We start from the raw sequence: 17,093 nt of genomic DNA, 5'->3' as shown, positions 1-17,093 counted from the left end.
AGCAGAAACAGTGGAAGGCGGCTTCTCTGTGAGTACAGTATCAGAAAGGTCAGACTCACACACATTACTCGGGGACACAATTAGACTCTCCTCGGGTATTTGTGACATTTCTGTTTCTGATTGCACAGTTTGTTCTACTGCCTTAGTGGTTTTCAGTTCTTTTTTACACCTCTTCTAGACTCCGAGTCTGAGGTATCATAAGAGGCAGAAGATGCCTCACTGACAGGTGCAGAACCACCACTCAGAAATAAAGGCCAAGACCTGAGCCTTTCCTTGCTACTGCGTGTGGTGAATGGCATGTTGGCAATTTTATGTTTTTCTGCACCGAACCTTGCCTTTATAAGATGTTTTTTTTCTTTACCACTGTATATTGGGTTTTTGGTTTTAGATGCTCTGACTTAGATCCGCTATGACCTTGAGCACTGACTTTAGTAGATGCTAGACTATCGTCATCATCATGACTGGTGGCAGCAGGTTGGTGTTCTCTAAACTGATTGTTATCCATTTTAACTGCGTGAATCACAAGGTTAGATGCAGAAGCGCACTAGAGTACAGCACATCAAATAGTACAAACAATAGAACTTTACGTTATATATTTTTACATTTATTTATACTTCTAACTCCTTTCAAACTGCATGAATCACAGGGTTAGATGCACCGGAAAAAAGCACACTAGGGTATAGCGCACCAAATAGTACAAACAATAGAACTTAACAATATTTTTTTTTATATAACTTGTAGCTCCATTAAAATTGCGTGAAACACAGGGTTAGATGTACGTGAAGAAAGCTCACTAGGGTACAGTGCACCAAAAATTACAAACAATAGAACTCTACTATATTTTTATTTTTCTGTTTTTTTTTAACTTGAAGTTCGCAGATCACTGCGTGTAATCACAGGGCTTCTAGATATACATGAACACAGCGCAATAGGGTACAGTGAAACAAATAGTACAGTACAAACAATAGAACTTGACTATATTTTTATTTTTCTGTTTTATAACTTGCAGTTTGCAGATTGCTGCATGGAATCACATGGCTTATAGATACAGTGCCGTTTCTAGCGGCGGGCGCAGCGTGCGACTGCATGGGATGCCCGCCACAGCACTTTTCCCCTTTCCCTACTGCTTCCCCGCCTCACTGACATAATACTCTACTCGGGGGAGGAGTTATGAGGAATGACGCATTTGCGTCATAACGCAATGCATTTGCGTCATAACACAATGCGTCCTAACGTGAAACTCCGCCACCCAACCCCCCCCAGCAGAGTAATATGACAGGGAGGAGAGGGGAGCGGGGGTGCGAATTAACAGCTGTGGGAGCTGGCTGGCGGGAGCCAGGGCCAGATTAAGCCTTAGGGGGAACCCTCCGTGTCTTGTTAGCAACTCCCCCTAGATGTGCCTACTGTGAATGCAGAGGCTGCACGTCCTGCCTTTCCGCCGCACTAGAAGTGATGTTCCAGAGTCTGTGCGGCTATATATATATATATATATATATATATATATATATATATGCAGCTGCAGAACAATATTGAAAATTACAAACAAGGGAACACATAGTGATATTTTACCTCCTTTGAGCAGTTTGTGTGGATATTGCCAGCCCAGCTGTCCTTGAGTTGGGAAATGGCAGACAGGAGAGTCGCTAATGTGAACTTTCCCTGGCGGTCCCTAGTTTACCTCCAGAGTCCCGGATTGTACGGTGAGTCATCTGTGTGGTGGCCCACTCTGGGAGCCCTGTGTAAAGGTGATGTCAGCAGCAGTCATCTAGCCAGACGATCACCTTTACATGCAGAGAAACAGAGCAGCATTACCTTTAGGGAAGGATTGAGCGGTCCATCCCACAGCCGACATGACCCACCTTATACTCTTCCGCAGTGGCGTAAGTTCGCCCCAGTTTCCCGGAGGCATGATAGATGTTGGTGCCCCCCTACATATTGTATACACACACACACTACATATGTAGCTATCCAGCACTCATGTTGAACAGTAGTAGCGTGCTCAGGTGCCTTTCCCAATAGTAATATAGATACACATACAAATTGGACGGCACTCCAAGTCAGTCTTCACAATAAAATAGACACCAGCATACCTTTATAGCACACCTACAGTACTCCCTCACCCACCAGCGTGTCACAATGTAGATGCTTTGGCGCAGTGGTGTGCCAATGTACAGTGTATATATATATAGATAGATAGATAGATAGATAGATAGATATAGATATATATAAAAAAAACACACAAACGCCTCTTTCACTTAAACACACACACAAACGCCACTTTCACTTAAACACACACACACGCTTCTCACACTCACGCCTCTTACTTACACACGCCTCCTTCGCTTAAACACACACTCTTCACTTACACACACGCCTCTCAGTTACACACACGCCTCTCACTTACACACACATGCTTCCTTCACTTAAACTCACACACACACACCTCCTTCATTTAAACTCACACACACACACACACGCCTCCTTCGCTTAAACACACACTCTTCACTTACACACACGCCTCTCACTTACACACACACCTCTCACTTACACACACATGCTTCCTTCACTTAAACTCACACACACGCCTCCTTCATTTAAACTCACACACACGCCTCCTTCATTTAAACTCACACACACACACACACACACACACACACACACACACACACCTCCTTCATTTAAACACACACACACACGCTTCCTTCACTTAAACACACAAACATGCCTCTTTCACTTACACAGACACACACACAAATGCCTCTTTCACTTAAACACACATATGCCTCTCTCACACATACACACACATCTCCCTTAAATACACACGCCTCTTTCACTTAAAAACACACACACACACACAAACAAAAACAAACACATGCTTCCTTCACACACACACACACACGCACGCACGCACACACTCACACACACACACACACACACACACACACATAAAATGCAGTGCTGCCAACATTTATTAAATACCCCCAGCACCCCTCCCCTTTCCAACTACACACACCCCCATAGTGCAGCTTGAGGCAAGTGCTGCCAGGGCCTACCTGCAGCTATCAGCCCAACGGAGGAACAGAGAGCTTCACTCGGCCAGCTCATCTGGAAGGGCCTGGCAGGAGCTGCGCTCTGGAGCTCCCCCTAGCTGTAGCCATAGCCAGTTCTCTGTATATACTAGGAGGCAGCTTCCATGTCACTGACACGAAAGCTCCTTGCAGCAAACGATCTTCAGGGTCAGGCAGCTGGAGACAATGGAGGACAGGTGCCCCCTTGAGGTCAGGAGCCCAGCGGCAGCCAACTACACTGCCTCCCAGAGTTCCGCCCTTGCTCTTCCGGTCACTGTGTGATGTCCTACATGCCACTGTGCGGCACCTCCCTCCCCCCTCCTCACAACCAGCATGGGGACTCTTCCAGCTTCCGCTGCTGCCTGGAAAGTGGAGACATCAGCATTAGAGCTGGGGCAGAGCGACTTCGGCCAGGGGTCCCCCTTGAGATATGGGGGCAGGGGTACTTACCACCTGGGCTCCCCCCTTAATCCGGCTCTGGCGGGGGCTGTACACACACCACTGGCAACTAGCATTACACCCCCCCTAGCAACTAGCATTACACACCCCTGGCAACTAGCATTACACACCCCTGGTAACCAGAGATACATACCCCTGGCAACGAGCATGACACCCGTCCCAGAGCATGAAACCCCTGGCGACGAGCATGGATTCCAGAGCATGAAACTCCTGGCAACAAGCAAGACACCTAGCCCATGAGACCTCTGATAACGAACGAACATGAAAACCAGTGCATGAAACTTTTTTTAATCTCACACTGGGAGCCAAATTGTCTAGAAACAGCCTTAGCGGCAGGCAAGGCATGCGACTGCATGGGGCGCCCACAGCTGCACTTTTCCCCTGTCCCTACTGCTCCCCCTCCTCCCTGACATAGTACTCCGCTCGTGGGGTGGAGTTTCGGGAAATTACGTGTTGGCCCTTGTCCCAGAGCATGAAACCCCTGGCAACGAGCATGGATCCAAGAGCATGAAACCCCTGGCAACAAGCAAGGCACCCAGCCCATGAAATCCCTGGCAGCAAATGAGCAAAACACCCAGTGCATGAAACTCCTGGCAATGAGCATGACACCCAGCGCGTGTCTCTTGGCAATGAGCAGGTAATTTAAAAGTAATTAGATGCTTTACTGTAGGGCATAATGTATCACAGGCATTGTGGTATGTGGCAGAATATGGTACAGGGGGCATAATATGGTGCACGGGGCATTACTGTGGGGCTTAATATGGTGGAAATAATTTTTTTCCCTGTGGTGGCCAAGGTCTGTTGGTGCAGGGTCAAAAACTAGGGTGTAAGGTAGTCTTTTCCTGTGAGGACACGCCTATTTTAGTAAGACCACGCCCATATTAGCGAGGCCACGCCTCCTCATCGTGAGCGCGTGCGCTGAAGCTTTGTGTTTCTTTTATATCTATGGGGGACACACTTTTTTATGCTAATTGGGGGGGGGCACATTTTTAAATCTCGCACTGGGAGCCAAATTGTCTAGATATACATGAACACAGCGCAATAGGATAATGCGTGGACAGTGCAAACAGTACAAATAAACAATATATATATATATTTATATGTTTTGTATTTTTTAACTTGCAGTTTGCAGATCACTGCATGGAATCACAGGGCTTATAGATGCGTGTGGACACAGCGTACCAAACAGTACAATTTACAGTAGAGTATAGTGCAGCGTGTCCCTATATACAGTTACTATACTGCACAGCCACAATTAGTGGTATATTCAATTGCTGTCGAAACTGCTGTCTTGTCGCAAAGACGTCAGTTTTCGACTTTTTCAGGTCAGAAGGGGTTTCGACCTATTCAATCCCTGGCTTTTTTATCCGACAAGTCGGGGAGTTCGACTTGTCGGAAAGCACGTGGATCGGCGGAATAGCTGCCGATCCGCGTGCTTCTGTCAGAAATGGGACCAAATCCGACAGCTTTTGGCCCCGTTTCCGAGCATCTCAATCTGACTTTAAAAAAAAGTTGGATGGAGATGAGGGAGCTGAGAGGAGGAGACGGGGGAGAGCAGCGGAGAGACGGGGGAGAGCAGTGGGGGAGACGGGGGAGAACAGCGGCTAAGGCACAGCATAGCAGGAGGATGGGGCCACTCACGGCAGCATCCACCTGGCTCCAGTGAGCGAGGTCCCGCTTGCTGGAGCCGGCTGGACGCTACCGTGGGGTCTGGCGGTGGTGCCCCGTCCTCCGGCTACGCTGCTGTAGCCGCTGCTCTCCCCTGTCTCCCCGCTGCTCTCCCCCGTCTCCTCCTCTCAGCTCCCTCATCTCAAGCCGACTTTTTTTAAAGTCGGATTCAGATGGTCAGAAACGGCCAAATCCGTTTATTGAATAGGTCCTGTTGGATCCATTCTGACAAATTCATGTTGGAATGGATCCAACTTTAATTGAATATACCCCTTAGTCTGGAGTCTGGATGGACAGCACAGCAGAATATAGCGCAGTGTGCCCCTATATATACAGTCAGTCACTACTGCAAAGCCTCAATTAGTCTGGATGGCTACAGCACAGCCTAAACAACAGAGTGTAGCACAGCAAACAGCAGTGTGCATTGAGTGGAATGGCGCCGAGTCCCAGCCGCGGAACCTTATATGGAATCCAAGTCCTGCGAGAATCCAACGCCGGGAAGATGACGTTCGGCCTCGATGTGGCATCCGAGTCTGGCGGGAACACCTGAGCCACAGCTCGGGTGCACTCAGATTCCCATTGTTTGGAGCTCTAAATTATCCTTTTTTTTGTGTTAACCAGATATTATTCTTTAGCCGTGTTAGTAAATAATTTCATCCCTACACCCAGAGCTGTCTTAACAGCAGTGTAGGCCCCTGGGCACAGCAATGCACTGGGGCCCCTACCCACCTATCAGTGGAAGGGGTGGAGGGTGCTATCAGCGGCAGCTTTGATGTCCCGCGGGGGGTAGGGGTTGTTCTATCTTTCGCTCAGCATGTAGGACCTGGAGAAATAATTTCTGCTAATTACTCCTTTACTGCACAAATGGGACGGGAAGGAGAACACTAAACTGTAAAAGGGGACATTGTGCTGAATGAAGGGGCCCTGGTATATGACTTCCAGGGTGGTAGGGGGTGTTTAATACACAGGGGAGGGGTGGATAGTGGAGTGGGCTTAATATTCATCATTTTCCGGGGTCAGGGCGGCTTGCTTTACTGCAGATATCTCCAGTTCCCGGAAACAGATTTCTTAACTTTCATGGGATAAAAAAAAAAAACGAGAGAGTCCCACCTTTCAGGAGATACTGGGGACTTGGGGATCAGACTTCAGGAGCCAGAGCAATCCAACAACAAAAATATAAATCTGCATATTAAGTGTGTGGAGCTGGAGCAGGGAACAGCTGCTTGAAGGCTGATAACTCTGGTTCTGGGTATAGTAGAGACAAGCTGCCAGTGTCCACTGAAAGGGGAGAGTTCCAGATTTTGGAGTATACCCTCAGAGTCAGACAGAACCCGAGATATCTGGCTGGGAAGAACAATTAACAGGCTTGGATGGGGACCACTGCTTTAAAGTCGGATATCTCAGGTTCCCCAGGGGCGATTTTCAAAAATCTGGTACCCTTGGAAAGAGGGGACCCTCAGCTATCAGCCTAGGGCCCTTTTACTCATGGGCCCTTGGGCAAGAGCCCATTGAGCCCATACGAAAAGACAGCCCTGCCTACACCACTGCAACTCTTCCATCTTTATTATAGGATCTGATACATGGGAAAACTTAAGATTTCAGTCATTTGAGCTGCTGTGACATCATTGAATGTGTCCCACACAATGCATTTCTGCAATGCAAGATTGCTAAACTGTCACTATCTGTCTGCTAAAGTAATACCTCACACCTAATATGGCAACCTGCTGCCAAAGACTGATATTATTGCCAGTTAATTATATATATCACACAGTACGTTACAGAGAATACTTCAGCCATTCTCATCAGACCCTGCCCAGTGAAGTTTACAACTTAGGTGTACGGTGTGCAGCACAAGTCCCTGGGTACAGGGGGGCCCATACCGCACACCCTGTACCCATTTAGTATACTTATCTCTACAGAGTCCCATGTCTACACTTCACAATTCATCATAAAAAAAATTATGGTAGTTATGGTCGTTATGCGTCATTTTCCAGGAGAGTAGTGAATGCGCAGTACAGAGATCATTTATGTACTAATAAACTATATAATAACAACAAATAAATAAAATACTGACTTTAACTACTCTTTAAGTAGCTGAACCAACCAAAACATTTTTACATATATATATATATATATATATATATTGACTCCTTGATGAAGTTCATTTGGATGACACCTGATCTAACCCATCTTCTCAACTTAAGAATTATCTATTCCTCTTTTATTTATTATTGATATTTGCGTTTTATCTTGTTGATATATATATATATATATATTTATTGGAAAAGCGAATAAGATCGGAGCGACCACAGGTGGTAAGTATTCTTAGTGACTATGTAAAACATTTTTTTTTTCAAAACAATGCGGGGTTTATTGCAAAGAACGTTTAAGACAATTGCACATAAAAAGACAACATATAGGAGTGCTTTTTTAAAAACCGTTACAAAATCGTAAAAAAAGATTCAAAAGGGCACATAAAAGACAAGTATAAATGGTGCTAAAATTCATGCACTAAAAAATGAGAATATTAGAAACTATTGCGTGTCTAAAATTATGTAAAAAAATATTAATGTATATAAAAAATTCCGTATAAAGAAAAAGCAGCTTAACTGAGGATTTCAATAGTAGCAGGAATCACCCTTATATATACAGTTGTGCTCATAAGTTTACATACCCTAGCCAAGTCGACCTGTCATTGGCTACAGCAGAATAAAGTGAAGGTTCTGGAGTGGCCATCTCAGTCTCCTGACCTCAATATAATTTTTATTTATTATTATTTATTAGCAGTTTCTTATATAGCGCAGCATATTCCGTTGCGCTTTACAATTAGTAAATTGTAAATTAGTAAATCATTGAGCCACTCTGGGGAGATCTCAAACGTGCAGTTCATGCAAGACAGCCCAAGAATTTACAGGAACTGGAGGCTTTTTGCCAAGAAGAATGGGCAGCTTTACCATCTGAGAAAATAAAGAGCCTCATCCACAACTACCACAAAAGACTTCAAGCTGTCATTGATGTTAAAGGGGGCAATACACGGTATTAAGAACTGGGTTATGTAAACTTTTGATCAGGGTAAATTGGGTAGTTTCTGTTGTCATTATGATTTAAAAAGAGTAAACACAGTTGTTTGACAATAAATGGCTTCACCCAACCACTAACCATGAGCAGGGCCGTTTCTTGGGGCAGGCGAGCAGTGCTACCGCACTGGGCGCCCACCGCGGCACTAACTGTGGCTCCCTGCTTCCCGCTCCTATTTATCCCCGAGTAACCCGCTCGGGGGGGGGGGCGGAGTTTCACGGAATGACGCGGTTGCGTCTTTACGTCACAACGCAACCCCGTCACTCCGCGAAACTCCCCCCCTCCCCAAGCGGAGTACAGAGGGGGATCCAAGTTAGGAAGAGGGAAAGGCCGGCGCGAGGAGCGACTGGTGAGGCGGGCCGAAGAGCGGTAATCGCCTCTGTAAGTATTCTCTCTCTCTCTCAATGTGTAAAATGGGGACACCTGCCGTAATGTGTGAAATGGGGACTCTTGCCTGCCGTAGTGTGGTGATTTAATGTATCAAGGGCATTGCGGTGTGTGGCATAATATGGTAGAATTTATTTCTCCTGTGGTGGTCATGATCTGTTGGCGTAGGGTCAAAAACTGGATTGTGAGGTAGTCTTTTCAGACGAGGCCATGCCCATTTAAATGAGGCCACACCCATTTAGGTGAGGCCACGCCCTCTTGCCGGGTGCGCGCGCAAGTTTTTTTTTTTTCATCTAGGTGTGTGTGTGTGGGGGGGTCACATTTTTTTATGTCATGGGGGGGGCGCATTTTTAAATCTCGCACTGGGAGCCAAATTGGCTAGAAACAGCCCTGACCATGAGTGAAAGAAAAGTTTGTGAGTTATCATTCATATTCTTTGACAAATGGCCAGAAAATCACAAATTCTGCTAGGGTATGTAAAATTATGAGCACAACTGTATATATATATATATACAAATAATGTTGGTTTTTTTTCTCTCTATATATACATACAGTTTTAGGCATTATTTTAACTGTGGAATCTTAGTGCTATACACTTGTGAATAAAAATCTTGTAATAATTTTTTTATAAAAACATACTGAGTCTTCCTATTTTTATATGACACCGGTGATCGCTTAGAAGTACCTTATCCATTTCCTAATATATATATATATATATATATATAGAAATTGCAATATACAGAGGCACTCCCGGACATCCAACTTGGTGAAACAAATGCGGTGAATTAAATCACCGCATTTGTTTCACCAAGTTGGAAGTCCGGGAGTGCCTCTGTATATTGCAATTTGTATTCAGGGATCTGTTTGACCCAAAGGAGAGCACCCTGGCAAGGTATCAGTAAGCTATCCAGGGAGTGCCGGCTGATGGAAAATGTTATATATATATATATATATATATATATACATACAGGTGAAAGACTGGCACTCCACTTTCCCGAAGTCAGCTGCCGCAGGTGCTCAACTCCAGAGAAGATGTAAAGAACAAGATGAGAGGCACTCAGCGGTCTTGTATAAACGAAGAAGCAGACACCACAAGTGGCAATGCAACGTTTCGGATTTTACTCCTTTGTTTGTTGCTTGAAAAAGGAGTAAAATCCGAAACGTTGCATTGCCACTTGTGGTGTCTGCTTCTTCGTTTATACAAGACCGCTGAGTGCCTCTCATCTCGTTCTTTATATATATATATATATATATGCACACACACACACACACACACACACACACACACACACACATACACGGTCGAGTCACATTGTTATGACCTGCTGCTGTGGTGAAGGTGACTGGCCAAATGACACCACTGCGAATAAGCATTGTGGAAACTGCAGTGCACCGCATGCCATTGATGTGAGAGGTGAACATCGGATACAAAGGTGCGTGAGGAACGACCGACATGCTACAGTGGACCTGCTCACCGTCAAAATGAACCTGGGGGATACCAGACGTTTGTCTAAAACAACAGTTCAGCGAACCCTGCTGCGTAAGAGGCTCCAAACCAAATGGATGGTCACTGCCCCTTGCTGGTGGTCACTGTTACAGGTTCTGGTTCTAAGAATTTATTCAGCTCTCTTAGAACACTCAAGAGGAGATGTACTAAGCTTTGGAGAATGATAAAGCGAACAGAGATAAACTACCAACCAGTCAGCTCCTGTCATTTTTCAAACACAGCCTGTAACATAGCAGTTAGGAGCTGATTGGCTGATACTTTATCTCTCTCCACATTATCATTCTCCAAAGCTTAGTACATATCCCCCTCAGTAATAAATAAAAATAATAACTTTAGTCATAATTTAAGATATAGAAGTGTTACAAGCTATAAAAGCCAAATTTGACAATAACGCAGGCAGGAGTTGAGGGCAGAAGGTATAGGCTGAAGGCGGGGGGCTGTCTGTTGCCCATCACTGAACTACAATAAGTAGTGAACCACCTTATTGTGAGAATAGATACTAAAACACAACTTACCATGTGATGGCACTTTAGATGTGCTCATTATTCCTGCTATTTTATTTTGTAGTTGATGTAAAAATCTGTCTCTCAGTGTTGATATAAGTTCCATCTTCTCATCTACAGTAACCAGAGACCAGATAACAGTTAACATGAGTCTGTCCCATTAACAATTGATTCATGTGAAATTGCTACTTTGCTTATGATCCTCAAGGTGGCGCTGCTCAAAGTGGCGCTGCTTGTTGTCACAATGTTCATCTGCGATGGCAGGCTGAGTAAGCTTCAGGTCAACATGGTCAATATATCGACATGTAAAAGGCAGACAGTGCTTAAGGTCAACAGGCAGAAAAGGTCAACAGGACAATGGTTGACACACATATGGACGACACAATTTGTTTTTCAACTTTTTAATGCTTCATCATCCACGCAGTGACTTCGGAATGGGGGGGGGGGGGGCAAAGGGGGAGCATGCTCCCCCAAAACATGTAAGAGGCGCAGGCAGCCGCTGGGGAGGAGGGGGGGGGGGGCGTTTACCTCCAGTTCTCTGCTGAGAGACTCCTACTTTAAATCTGCCGGCGGCGCTGCTGTGTGCTGCCCCCTGTCCTGTCCTAGCTGGTTCTTCACTGGTGCACTACTATGAGGAGGCGGGGATGTCCCAGTAGGCCCAGCATGGCCACGCCTCCTCCCAGTAATGCATCCCTGAAGAGTGAACTGAAGAGCCGGCCAGGACACAGGATGGGGCAGCACGCTGCGGCGCCGGCGTCAGCCTTTTTAAAGTAGGAGTCTCCACGGGGATCGATCCGGGGGTAATTGCTCCCCGCAACGGGGAGGGGGGATTGGGGGTTTAGAATCAGGGGGGTGGGGGAGCACCAACATTTATTTTTTACTATGCCCCCCAACCACAAACTATTCCCGCGCCCCTGCATCCACATGTACTACAGCATATATTTATGCCGAGCGCAGCGTTAGAAGAGCGAGGCACCTCTCCTTAAAGCATGGCGAACAAAGTGAGCCATGCAAGGGGACGCAGTGCGCGAAAGGGATACATTGCGTCAACCTTTTATGCCTGTTGACCTCTTCAGGTGTCTACCTTTCCATCTTGACTTAATGACCCTGTCGCCCTTTTGACCATGTCGATCATCTGCATGCAACCTAGTGACTGTCAACCCAATATTGGTCAACCTAATGATCCACACCCTCCTGTACCATGAGTTAGGTGGTGATTGGCTGGTACTTTATCCCTCTAAGGGGGACATGTACTAAGAAGTGATAAGAGCAGAGAAGTGAGCCAGTGGAGAAGTTGCCCCATCAACCAATCAGCAGCTCTGTATCATTTTATAATCAAAAAAAGAAGAAGGGTGAACTCTGGCGCAATGGGATTGGTCAGCCCAATCACATCCCTATACCTGCCCACAACACAGGTAACAAATACAATGAGAGAAAAGGGGTGAGGGAATGTGATCAAGGGCGCCCAAAATTTAGGAGGAAAGTTTGGAAATAATATACATCATAAACAATAAACAAGTTTTAGAGACATGGAATAAATGTGATAATGGTGGTTGCAACAATACTTATAGATTCTTCTAGATGTTCTCAATCAGTTGTCCGTCTATGATTTAAATCCTCAGAAAATCCTCAGTTGATATGTGAAAACAAAAATTTAAGAAAAAAACCAATGTGTAGTATAATCAATGAGAGAATGTCTTAATAAAAAGTGTCCAGAAAATGAGGCCCTGGTGAGTGAGGGGCTTGATAGAAGAGAGGATAGGTTCTCGCCACCAATATTCTCAGGGTTCAAGACGTACCGAAACTCACATAATATAAAGTAGGAATAAACATATAACGGTATCTTTGTTTGATCGAATAATTTTAGGTACAGCGTACCTCACTCACATGTCCAGTAGGTGTTCTCCACATATAAAGGTATCTTTAAAAGTCTTTAAAAATGGTCCAACGAGGTGAGTTTTAAAAGAAAAGGTTTTTATTTGACATAAGTCAAAAAAGAGTAAAATACAGGTAATTACAATTTGACCTTATTCGTCGGGCAAAAGAATGGGGGTGTCGGGAGATATGGTTGAAAAATCTCCAAATAACAGAAGGTAGTCCGGAATCCCCTCTGTAAACGAATACCCCCCAAAAAATACCTTATGATGGTCAAAAAACCTGTTTAAAAGTGTGAATCCACGCTCAGCATGCACCAACGCCGTTTCAACCGTGTCGGTCTTTTTCAAGGTGTATGAGCTGAGTGTGGATGAAAGCTATTTATCCTATTAAACAGGAAATAGTCATTTGGCAATGCATGATGGTAGAAAACATTTTTTTGTCTTTCTAATAATGATAACAGTAAGTGTGGAGATGAGGACAATGCTTATAAGATAACAGCTAATGTGTATATTACAAATATGGAGTACTTATAAAGCTGGACTTTCTAAAAGGAAAAAACGTTAAAGGAAAAAGAAACGCCGGACCGGAAGTTACTTTGGTCCGCATTGCGTTCCAAATGAAACCGGAAGTGGGAACATGCGTTCCACACAACCGGAAGTGCGTTCCACTGAATGTACGCCAAACCGGAAGTGACCATGGTTTGGCGTGATACATGAAGGGAAAGAGGCCAAGCGTTCCACTTGGCAGATAATTGCGTTCCACAATGAATGTGTGGATACGTGGGAATGAGATTATGTCCGTTTATGTAATAAAACCAAGCAATTTTTGTGGTTAATTGGTGGAAATTCTTATCATACTTTTAGAATAGTTTGACCATTTAAAATACAACATGATTTTAAAACATATAAGGTAGTAAAAAACCGGAAATGCGTTCCACTGAATATACGCCAAACCGGAAGTGACTGCGGTTTGGCGTAATACATGCGTTCCACCTGGCGGAAAGTTGCGTTCCACAAAGATGAATTTATGTGGATACGTAGGAATGAAATTTTATCCATTTATGCAATCAAACCATATATTATATATGGTTAATAAATGAGAGAGAATACTATGTTGTTAAGACAAAGTAACAATTTCAAATACAAAATGATTTTAAACATATATACTACTAATATGAATAGGTGGATATAACCATAATTAATGCATAAATGACTGAAAGAATTGAAAATTTTAAAATTAAAAAGGAAAAAATGAGTGAAATATGAAGGAAGGGGTGTTTCACAAAAACCATTTTAGCTCAAAATCAGAATTGAGACCGGCGGGTATCATTGTATCGAGTTTGAAAATCCATTGCATTTCTGCCCTAGCGAGATTCCCGTCTGTATCTCTGTCCTTCCAAGTTGCTTTGACGTGTTGTATGCCAATGAAAGACATAATATGTTTTGTGGATGAATTATGTTTTTTTAAAAAATGATCAGAAAGTGTGTGGGTGGTAACGCCTTTTTTAATGTTTCTCAGATGTTCGGCAAGGCGTGTCATGAGTGATCTCCCTGTTCTTCCTATATAGACTAAGCCGCAGCTGCACTTTATGTAGTATACCACATTAGTTGTGTGGCAAGTAATAAAGTCTTTTATTGTATAGTTGTTATTGTTATGAGTGAATTCGGTGTATTTTGAAGTGGTTGATGGTACGGACCTGCAGACTATGCAGGTCCCCACCGATGAAATCCCTTCGTTCTAATGGGATTGAGGGAGTCGAAAGGCAGGGAACTTTTTACTAATGTATTTTTTAAATTATTACTTCTTCTGTATATGAATTTTGGTTTGTCGGGTATGATGTTCTTCAAAACCGGGTCTCTTAATAATAGATGCCAATGTTTTTTTATGATCTGTTCTTGTTTTCTGGAATCAGAACTGAAACCAGATATAAAGGCCAGATCACTTGCATTGGTCTTGATTTTGCGCTGTGGTTCCAAAATGTCCTTTCTTTGTATCTTTTCTACTTCACATTCTGCCTTTTCCAATAGTTCTTTATTGTAACCTTTATCCAGAAATTTCTTTTTCATTGTATTTTTTTGAGTTTGATAATCATGGTTGTCGCTACAGTTCCTTTTTAAACGAAGGAACTGTCCTTTAGGAATACCTTTCAACCAGTTTGGGTGGTGTTGACTGTTATAGGGGATAAGGCTATTGCAGTCCGTTGGTTTGGAGTACCCTTTGGTATGTATCTTATTGTCTTTAATGAAGATGGTGAGGTCGAGGAAATTGATGTTTTCTTGACTGATGGTGAAAGTCAATTGGATATTTAAGGAGTTCGAGTTTAAAGAGGAGCAGAAGGTATCTAGCTCCAAACGGTCTCCATGCCAAATAAAGAGGATATCATCAATGTATCGGCACCATGACACCAGGTTCGCACCGGCTAGAGGGCTGTTCCAGACTGCATCTTCTTCCCACTTTGCCATGAATAAATTAGCATAGCTTGGTGCGAACCTGGTGCCCATAGCGGTGCCGACCTTCTGAAGAAAATAATCCCCCTGGAAGAAGAAAAAATTGTTTTCCAGGATAAATGCGATACTTTCGATGATGAATTCAATTCTTTCAGTTGTCATAGCGGTTTTCTCTAAATGCCATTTTGTGGCTTCAATGCCAGCTGTGTGGTCGATGATAGTGTATAACGAAGTGACATCAGCTGTTACTAGATAATAGTTCTCTTCCCATTGTATTTTATCTAGCTTGTTGATTATATCGGTGGTGTCTTTTAAATATGATCTCCCTTGAACTACTATTGTTTGTAGAAAAAAGTCGACCATCTCTGATAGGTTGGTGGTGAGGCTGCCAGTCCCCGAAATGATGGGTCGTCCTGGGGGTTTCTCCGCATTCTTATGTACTTTGGGTAAAGTATAGATTGTGGGGGTTTTGGGGTGTTGTATGTTTAGAAATTCAAACTCCCTTTTACTTAGCACCCCTTTTTCCAGATGTTTACTGATGAGTTTCCCGTAGTTGGTTTTAATTTTTGCAGTCGGATCAGTTCGTAATTTTTGATATGTCCCATTAGAATTAAGTTGCGATAGTATTTCATCCTTGTAATCAATTTTGTTCTGGATAGTAATGCCACCTCCCTTATCGCAAGGTTTAATTATGATTTCCTTATCTTCTTTAAGGGATTTAAGGGCCTGTTTCTCCTTAATTGAGATATTGGTTCGTAGACGATTTTTTGAGGGTGTTTTGGACAATTTCATATGATGGACGTCTTCTAAGACAGACTTGGTAAAACTGTCTATCATACACCCTTTCAGATGTACAGGATGGAAGGTGGATTTTTTCCTAAAAGGCGTCACACCTTCATCATCCTTTTGTGTCTCTGTAATGTTGGTGGCAAAGAACTTCTTTAATAGGAGTTTTCTTGAAAATTTATGAATATCGATGTGTGCCTCAAAAGGGTTCGTTTTTGCTGTGGGAGCAAATTTTAGACCCTTTTGAAGGATGTGTGTTTCCTCTGTAGTGAGGGTCCTGGAGCTCAGATTGAAAATTTTGACTTGATCCAAGTTGACTGAATTGGTGACTGTAGATTTGGCAGATTTCTTACGTCTGTTGTTTCTCCCCCCTCGTTTACCCCTCTTTTTCCTTATTGAAACCTGGTATTCCTGTACCTCTCTCTCTGTCCTAAAAAAGGTCCCTGGTCTTGTCTGAAATTCAGTGGTTCAAATCTGTTGTACATGTTGACTGGGGGTCTGGTATCCCATCTGTTATTGCGATAGTTTGGTCGATATGTTCTTTTGGGATATATCCAATTGTTACGGGGGGGGAAATCCCTACCTCTGTTGTAATAGTCATAATTGTCCCTTGGAGGATGTTGGTAATTTTCATAGACTGGAATTCTCTCCTTATTGTCTTCGTCCTCATAATCTTTTTGATCCTCAAAATGTGTTTTCTTCTTATTCTTATTTTTCTTCTTTGTTAGTTGGAAAGAGGGAATGTCAATGGGATTAAATTGATCTTCTTTTCTATCTTTGATTTTCTTCTTTTTAAGAGTTTTTCCACCATTTCTATAGAACTCGTGGTCCCTTTTTAATTTCCTTTGTTTTTTCTCTACTAATATTTTGGTGTGTTTGTCAATCCTGATTTCTAGTTCCTTGTCGAGAATGGTATATTCAGGAAGTTCCTGAAAAGGCTTGACAAGAGTTTGAAGATTTTTTATTTGATCGTTGAGATTGAGTAACTTGTCCCTTCTTTCCTTTATAATTAGATGCATTAGAGAGAATGAGCATGTATCAATTATTTTGGCCCATTCTTTTTTAAAATGCTCGCTAGAATCATTAAAGGTGGGTTGTTTTTTGAATCTCAACCCTTTCGGGATGATATCATCTTTCAAGTATTACTCCAAGGTTGCAACTTCCCACCATAGTGCATTTTCTTTTATGAGTAAATTTCCTAGTTTGTTCATAGCTGTTTCAAGGTCTTCATCGGTGATATCTTCACTTTCCTCACAACAATCTAATAGGAAGGCTTCTTTAAGAGAATTTTGCCTGACTTCTAAATGTCTAA

General features: G+C 43.3%; 1 protein-coding gene across 1 annotated transcript in view; it reads right to left on the bottom strand.

Annotated features, from left to right (window-relative positions):
* TMEM40 (transmembrane protein 40) overlaps positions 1 to 17,093 on the bottom strand; it is a 116,291-nt gene that overhangs the window by 50,146 nt on the left and 49,052 nt on the right. The window contains exon 5 of the mRNA XM_063938827.1: positions 10,683 to 10,784. Coding sequence (XP_063794897.1) covers positions 10,683 to 10,784 — 102 coding nt within the window. The remainder of the gene's footprint in view (positions 1 to 10,682; positions 10,785 to 17,093) is intronic.

This window comes from Pseudophryne corroboree, chromosome 9 (genome assembly GCF_028390025.1).
Source record: "Pseudophryne corroboree isolate aPseCor3 chromosome 9, aPseCor3.hap2, whole genome shotgun sequence".
Lineage (NCBI taxonomy): Eukaryota > Metazoa > Chordata > Amphibia > Anura > Myobatrachidae > Pseudophryne > Pseudophryne corroboree.
This window is presented reverse-complemented; position numbering and strand designations above follow the sequence as displayed.